Raw genomic sequence first — 8,382 nt, forward strand, 5'->3', positions numbered from 1 at the left:
AAACAGTGGCTCCGCGCGCTGCCTGGCGGGGTCCGTGAGACCCCAACACTAACTAAAACGAAACAGTGGCTCCGCGCGCTGCCTGGCGGGGTCCGTGAGACCCCGAACATAATTGGAACCCGACGGTGGCTCCGCGCGCTGTCTCGCGGGGTCCGTGAGACCCCGAACAGAATTGAAACCAGACGGTGGCTAACCGTGGCTAACCGTAACCAGACGGTGGCCCAACACTAACTAAAACGAAACAGTGGCTCTGCGCGCTGCCTGGCGGGGTCCGTGAGACCCCAAACACTAACTAAAACGAAACAGTGGCTCCGCGCGCTGTCTCGCGGGGTCCGTGAGACCCCGAACCGAAATGGAACCAGACAGTGGCTCCGCGCGCTTTCTCGCGGGGTCCCAGCGACCCCGTACCGATTTGGAACCAAACAGTGGCACCTCGCGCTGTCTCGCGGGGTCCGTGAGACCCCGTACAGAGTTGGAACCATCAGTTTCTCTTTGAAAGCTCAAACAAGAACCTGTTTCTGTAGATCCATGACATGTGGGTTACAGTGGGCCACAGGCTGGTTTACCTTCTCCCTTTGCTGCGGATCAGCAGCACCAGTGTTGCTGGCTTGTGACTGTGGGGCAAGTAAGATTAACTGAATATCAAAAAAAATAAGTTGTTTCAAAGAAGTTGGATTTGACGAACATCCCACGTTGACCAACCTCAGAGTTCTTCATTGTTTTGGTCCTCGCCTCGTAGTTTAGCATGTCAAACGGGTCGAGCCACTCACCGTTGACTGTCTGTCCGGAATTGGACAGAACCAGACTGCAGGACAGCAAAAACAACCAGAGCATCTTCTCTGGAGACCAAATTGGTTTGAACTAGCTAGCTAGTACCGGAAGAAGAAAACTATGGAAGCCGAAATTGCTTCCGGTTATTTTTTTTAAAAAAAAAGGCAGCAGAAAACCATTTAGGTTTGTTCATTTGTTTCTCTTGACCTTTCTTGATCACATAAAAAAAAAGAAACGTAAACACAAACAGTACACTTCGAAAAGCCTCAAGGGTGATGTAGAAAAGTGAATGCTAAAGAAAAAAAATACTTGGGGTCAATCGCACCCCATGAGCCAGCGGGTGGAAGGGAACCGGAAAAGCGAGACCCCCGGTGGTGGGCCATGAGAGAAGAGTGAATGCTAAAGAAAAAAAAAATACTTGGGGTCAATCGCACCCCATGAGCCAGCGGGTGGAAGGGAACCGGAAAAGCGAGACCCCCGGTGGTGGGCCATGAGAGAAGAGTGAATGCTAAAGAAAAAAAAAAAAAACTTGGGGTCAATCGCACCCCATGAGCCAGCGGGTGAAAGGGAACCGGTAAAGCGAGACCCCAGGTGGTGGGCCATGAGAGAAGAGTGAATGCTAAAGAAAAAAAAAAACTTGGGGTCAATCGCACCCCATGAGCCAGCGCCAATCCCCTCAGTGGCCACACAAAAAAAAAAAAAAAAACTTGGGGTCAATCGAACCCCACGAACCAGCGGGAGGAAGGTGGTTGATAAATAAGTGGTGCCCCTGGTGGCTGAGGGCAATTAAAGAGAATGGGGTATTAGTGACCCCTAGAGGCAGGGTATAGAAATGAACGGTGGAAAACAAGATCCCTGGTGGTCGGGGGGTATAACTAAAATGGAGAAATGGCGGCCTCTGCTGGACGGGGACAAAAAAGAAAAGGGGGGTTTGGCGCCCTCTACCAGTCGGGGATATAGAGGGTGCCTGAAACGTACAAAAAAATTTTTTCAGGAACTCGACCCTCTTCGATTGCGGGAGGGTGTACGGGGTGTACCTGTCTGGGGTCAATACCAAAGGGGGGTATGCGTTTTTAAAATGACCCCCCCTCCTTACCTTTTTTTTTAATCCATGCTTTTCTTTCCCCCTAAGACAGCACAAGGGTTAAGTGACACGTCCATTAAGAGAAGACAACACCGCAGCCTTTGTTTTTGTTACCGGGTTTGTGGTTTAATCTAAGCACATTATAGAGAGTTTTTCTCCCTCCTCGTTTCGATGAACCCGTGTTCAACTTCTGAGCTGAGAAACTACCAATGGGTCATGATCAGGCTACTCCAACCTGCGTGTGTTTGAACAGGAACGCTGCTTCATGCTCCTGTTTCCGCTGAAGAGGTATGTTTTGAAAACACAGCAGATGCTTGTTGCCTTACTTTTGCACAACTTTTGAGTGTATTCAAAACGGCTTTACTAAGTTTTTTTTTTAATAGTTTCATTTTTAATATGTAATCAGCTGTGTGTAGAATGAAAGTATGATTATATTTCTTGCCTGCAAATTTTGAACTTTACATATTTTGTCGTAAATTCAAGTAAATACAAAACGTGACTGGTAGTTTATAATCAAGACAAGTTATTTGTTATCAAAAATTAGTTTTTGGCATATTGTTTTCTTGTTAATCTCTTAAAACCTTTAGACTATTGATTTTTGTGATGTTTATAGACAATGGTACATTTATTTTATGTTTACACTATTCCTTTTTTTATAAAGAACTTTAAAAAAAATCACATTTTAAATGTTTTAAGGCAAATTCAGGCTCAAAAGGATTATATTGAAATGACCTGTGTCAGAGTACATTGGCAGGTCAGTTAGTCATGGGGTGAACCTTCACTATCATCGTCTTCAGGTCGTTTTCCTAAGCAAATACATTCCCTCTCTGGTGATGAGTGTTGTGTAGCATGTCTCTGTCCTCCCACATTGTCCAGATGAACTGTTTAAGGTGGAGGTTTAGACGTACAGCACCTGAGACTGCTATCAGCCACGATGAGCTGGCTTTCAGGCATCCAAGAATCAACGGATGGTCATGCCCGCCCGGAGCTTCTCAACTGGTTGGATGGCTGGTGTACGGCTTCCTCGCCACAGTCGGTTTTGGCATCCACATCCCTCTTCTGCCTCGGCCGTGGCACCATGTGGCCTATGCTGTATCCTTAACTTTTCGCTGGATGCAGGCAGTTATAGTGGCTGGCCATCTAGTGTGCAGCAGCTGGTTTTTTTTTATTTGAATAATGTAGAGACGGTAGCCTCTGCTAAGCTTCTGTTAAGTCAAAGGAACAAGACAAACACTTGATTGTGTGATCTTAGTTATAGTCTCCAGTCATAGCAGCCATCACTGTCTCCGCTCTGTTTAATCGGTGGGCTTCTTGTTGACTCCTGCATGATGTCGCCTTCATTTTTAGAAATTGTTGACACTTTTGTTTGCAAACTGTATGTTTCTCCTATTTACATACAAACCTTTAAAGAATTTCCCCTGACTGCCATTATTATCAGACTCTTGGCGCTGTATTCGTTGTGCACTTTTTCACCCACGTTGCTGCTGTGACCGTAGATCCAGCAGATGCTAGTGTCAGAGCCAAAGTGGACTATTCCAGTCCACTGCCACGTTTTGACCGATCCAAACAACCACATGTTATCAAGGACCAACACTGTTTTCTGTGTGACGTCCAGGTGTAAGTATCTTGTGGTCGGTCGGATGTGAAAGTTGTATGTTTTTAAAAGTTCAACAGCTGCTAATGATATAGAGTGTTCATGTGCACACAGGTTCAGAATCAGTGAGCACGGCTCAAAGCTTTCAATAAACCATCTTTGGATGCATCCAAGTGCAGCGTAAGAAAGTGACTATCGTTAATGACTGGTTTAGCAAACAGGAAGTTTTAGTGTGGCAGACTGTTACTCAAATGTCTAGACAAGTGTGAAGGATGTTGTGAAACATAAGTTTTAGCTTTAAAACTTCAAATTGCACCCAAGGAAACTTCAGATTTCACTGTGGTTGACCAGCTAGCCCCATTATAGACATATTCCCTTTCTATTTTTTTCTCTTAATCGTTTGTCAATAAAGAAGAACAGAAGCATTTAGCTAATTTCAGATGTTTAGGGCCCAATTAAACCAATCTATAGAGTGTAGAAAAGGAGATTTTGGACCCAAAAAAATCCATGACAAAAAAATTAAGTCTTACATCTCTAGATACAAAATGAAAGCAATCAAATATAATAAACCCAAAAATGCAAACAGTATTTTTTTTAATGATGATATTTTTACCCGGCAAGTACATAAGTCAGGTCATGTTTGCTATAATTGTTATAATTGGATAATTACTCCCGCTTATGATCATTTATGTGACCATGACGGCCGAATAAGCAGTTGGACAAATCTGCAGTAGCATCTGCTCCTGGTGTTTTGTTTTCCACTATTTTGACTACATAATGTCCATATTTGATCAAATTGCTGTCCTTTTTATAGATAATTTTAGATGCGAAAGAATAACTTGCGGTAAATCAGATAACTGGTACACATGTGAGAAAGAATCAGAGTACTGGTGTGTAAGTCAGTATTCTCAGCTAACATAAAACAGTTCGCTTGTAAATAGGATCAATGTTGTTCAACTACTTCTCCAGGAAAAATTCCTGCTGTTGGTGTCTGCAGCTCTTGTTATAGTAAGGTGCCACCTAAACCAGGCTGCTGTGCCTCAATCCAGATCCAATTACGAATCAGGGGAACGTCTGTTGCTTACTGCAGTCAAGAGAACACAATCTAATAATGCCTTAGTCACACATCTGCCCTTATGGGTGGATATGGGAGAAAAAAGGGCAAACCTGTACAGGGCACACAGGTGTGGCCCACAGGAAATGTCAAAGTTGTTGACCGCTCGCAATTGTAAGCTTAATTTTCTTTATGTATGTCCTCCATGGTGAGAAAAATGCCTCAAGAACATGATCTAAAAACAAAACAAACAATTTACATAGGAGTGGGATTTTTTTACAACACAGAAGGGTAAAAAGGGTGAATTAGGTGACATGCTGGCACATCATATGGATTTTTCTTTTTTCAACCTCCCCAAACCCTGCGTACAGTACAAGGAGCCCTTTAGTTCTGTTTATGGGATTGGTTCGTGCTCCTTGCACGTAGCCTGGCTGTTTAAAAATGAGGAAATTAGACAATCAGAGTATAGTTTGTGTGGGCATCCTGCGGGCATCTTAAGGATACTTGTATATTATCTGCACACCCCCTGCATGCAGGTGCAGCCTTTGCGCTGGGTCAGTAAGGAGACAGTACTCCTCACTAATGACTAGATTGTGGCCTAATGGCAGCGTACGACAGCATCAACACTAGATCGTAAGTTTGTGAAACTAATATTATCCTTACAAATACTTCACAATACACTTACCGGTACTTGACAATCATACGTTCCTTTTTCATGGCTGCATGAGCCTCGACAGAACTAGAAGACACACCTGTGCTTCCTTTAAGATACAGCTGCTCCTGTCTGACCCTCCACGGGCGCAGGCCACCCAACACGCTGCACAGATACGGGCCCCCCCGGTACTGGTGTATGCAACTAAGGCATAATCAGATCAGTCAAAAGCTTCAAACAACCCCTGCATGGGGTGTACAGGCAATGCGTAAGCAGCAGTGAAGGACGACAAATCAATACTCGCATTCAATCTGTGAATGTCACACCTCCTTTATGCTGGGAGCTAGAAGCAAAAAAGAAAACATAGAAAAGGGCAACTTTTGGTTGGATCATTGTTTAAATTATTACACTATAATTTGCAAGCTTCTTGAACAATTTGCACTAATGTAACATCATCTTCCAGTAGCGGCCCCAGAGTTAAACACTGCAGTGTTTGCAACAAATGTGTGGAAGACTTCGATCACCACTGCAAATGGCTAAATACCTGTGTGGGTGGTAGAAACTACTGGTAAGAACATTTGTGGCATGAAAAAAATCATGTGTTTGCAGCTGGACTTTGTTGCTGAATGCTTTGTGAACCAAAATCACGATTTTTACTTTCAGGTTGTTTTTTTCAGCACTTGTCTCTGCTTTAGTGGGTGTGCTTTTGCTTTTTATGCTCATCCTCTTCATCTTTGTACAACACATACGAGATCCACAAATCCTGAGGACTGCACCACAATTAGGAGGTGAGTTAAGAACATCTTTAAACAATGAAATCATGGTGAAATATTTTCTTTAATGCACCAATCATCTTTTTTTTCCACCTGTTGATTTTTTTCCAAAGCCTTACCAGAAAATTCAACATGGCTGCTTTTCTTACCATTTGCTCCCATTGAGACGAGTTCAGCAGCTCTTCTTACAATCACTTTCATTGTTCTAATGCTGAGCACCATCTGCCTGGTGCTGCTCACTCATTTATTGTGTTTTCATCTTTACTTGTGTAAGTAAAACAAAAAATAATTGTTTTTATCTTACCAAAAAAGAAGATTAATTTCTTCTCATTTTTTTTGTTTCTTTGGTGTACAGTTCATAAAGGGATTAGTACATTTGAATATGTGAAGTTAAAAAAACAAGAAAAATCTAGAAGTCAAGACCTTGAATCTAAAAAACCCTGGGGTTCAAAAAGGCTCAGCAAGACTCCACAGGTGATGCCTTGCATACTTTTTGTACCACAATGAAATTAATAATATTTTAACCCAAAAATGTGTTTTTCCTTTTAAAGAACCAAGAAAACTCAATTGACTGTGAACCATCAAAATACCCCAGTTCAAGGTAACCACTCCTTTCATCTCTTTTCAGAACTGTTAGCTCATTATTTGTGGAGAATAATAATAAAAGTCTTTGTTTTCTTCATCTCTAACAAAAGCTCATTCACCTGTCGACTTTCAGAGTCTTTATGTACAGAGGTATTTATTATTACTCTGAGTATTATTCACCAATTTCTCTTGGGTTGACTTTATGTAAAAAAGAAATCATCTGGTGGTTTAGATGGAAAGCTTCAAGATATCGGCAGAAAATGACAAGTTCCGTTATGGCACCGAAAATAAAACAAGTAAGTGAGTCTTCTGGTTTTATGTTATAAAGACCTAAATGTCTCTACACACTCAGTTAAACAAAGCCTTCTTATAATACAGTTTAAGTAAGGACATCTGTGTCATCTCAGCAGCTTCCCTGTTCCATGATACCTGAACTATTTGTTTGATGGATTGCACTACATAGAATCATGTATTTATTAATTAGTTAATCAAGTACAGCCATGATTTTGAAGGTGTCCAAAATCTGCTCTGATTATTTAGCAATTAATGGAGTAAATTGCAAAACAACTCTTTTTTTCTTATAAAGAAGAGATTACCGTTTCTCTTGTTATATGTCTGGTAGGGGAAATCTCCATGAATGCCATCAAAAACGGGAAAGCCATTGAGGAAAATGACACTCAGAGTGGATGTGGAACCTCTTTTCCCGAGGCACGGGACCCTTTAGGCAGCTCAGTTATGTCTCCTAACCATTCCTCTGAGTAAATGATGTCTGCAAGGTCATGGGTCAACATTTTCCGCCAGGAGCACCTTGCAAATGTACTTTTACTTTTCAACTGTAAATTCCTTTTTTTTTTTACAAGCTTTCAGCATATGTAAAAAATGTATTGAAGTAGTGATTGCACTGTTGTTTGCCGTTATCTTCCTGTAACTTTTCCACAGCTTTCCACCAACTAAATCTGCATCGAAACTTCCACCAAAGACTCCAGGTTTCTATGAGTAACTTGAATAATACTACACTTCAGCTGTGATGAAACACCATATTTGAAATGTGTTTCAGCTTTTCATTTGATTTTTTTTTTTTTTTAACGTCCCCTGACGGTTTCAATGGCAGTATCAATATCGAGATAGTTGAGCCTGGGTTCACAGAGCATTCCAGTAAAGAGATCCGTTGATTACATTTTTTTTAAACTGTGGAATAAACATATTTGTCACTCTTGAACTGCCTGTTTTTTCTCTGCATAACATTGTAAGTGCAGAAAAACACCTGTCTGCCCGTATTTATCTAATTTAGATTCTCTTACAGGTTGGCCCCACCTCTGATCTACTAAGCATGCAATAGTAGTAAGAACAGCTACTACTTTAAAACTTTCTGCAAATATTCACTACTAACATGTTTAGATATTTGATGGTTTGATGCAAAAGGTGTCAGTTTTGTTGATAATTGCGAAGCACTTTTTTGTAGTTTTTTATGTTTTATCACAACTACTGGATCATACAGAACATGTATTCCACAAAAAATGTATAAAAAATTAATTAATCAAATTTGATCAAAAAACGTGTGAAAAATGTCTTAAAATGAAACATATTTTTTACGTAATTGTAAAGGTTATGTTGTTTTATGCTTAGTATAAGAGTGTATCTACTTTCTTGACACCTGAAGTCCAGTCCCGCCTGCAGCCGCAGTCCGTTCTAATTGATTGAAACATTTTGATATCTTTAAAACATTCTGTTAATCTTAACACTTGGCTTGAAAAAAGTGAATGCTAACCTTAAAATTTCCAATGTTTGCCATTTTTCAGCCAATGTGTTGTGATGTAATTAGATGGTAAAGAATAATAAATTAGTTATTGTTTTGTGTTTTTTCTTGAT

At 40.9% G+C, this 8,382-nt stretch overlaps 1 protein-coding gene across 4 annotated transcripts; it reads left to right on the top strand.

Moving 5' to 3' along the window:
• The first annotated feature begins 1,921 nt into the window (after nucleotides 1-1,921).
• Nucleotides 1,922-7,732, top strand: LOC110016654 (probable palmitoyltransferase ZDHHC11). Of its 4 annotated transcripts, none has more exons than XM_023964552.1 (12): nucleotides 1,922-2,143; nucleotides 2,732-2,947; nucleotides 3,294-3,472; nucleotides 3,564-3,629; nucleotides 5,619-5,723; nucleotides 5,819-5,943; nucleotides 6,042-6,197; nucleotides 6,284-6,402; nucleotides 6,480-6,529; nucleotides 6,624-6,663; nucleotides 6,746-6,809; nucleotides 7,136-7,732. In XM_023964552.1, the coding sequence occupies exons 2-12, from the start codon at nucleotides 2,732-2,734 to the stop codon at nucleotides 7,273-7,275; spliced, it is 1,260 nt and encodes a 419-aa protein (XP_023820320.1). In that variant the 5' UTR covers nucleotides 1,922-2,143; the 3' UTR covers nucleotides 7,276-7,732. The 4 variants fall into 4 exon arrangements, with proteins under 4 accessions (XP_023820320.1, XP_023820323.1, XP_023820321.1 ...); XM_023964555.1 differs by having other exon boundaries at nucleotides 6,647-6,663; XM_023964553.1 differs by lacking the exon at nucleotides 3,564-3,629.
• Nucleotides 7,733-8,382: the final 650 nt, after the last annotated feature.

The sequence above is a fragment of the Oryzias latipes genome, chromosome 16 (assembly GCF_002234675.1).
Source record: "Oryzias latipes chromosome 16, ASM223467v1".
Classification (NCBI taxonomy): Eukaryota; Metazoa; Chordata; class Actinopteri; order Beloniformes; family Adrianichthyidae; genus Oryzias; species Oryzias latipes.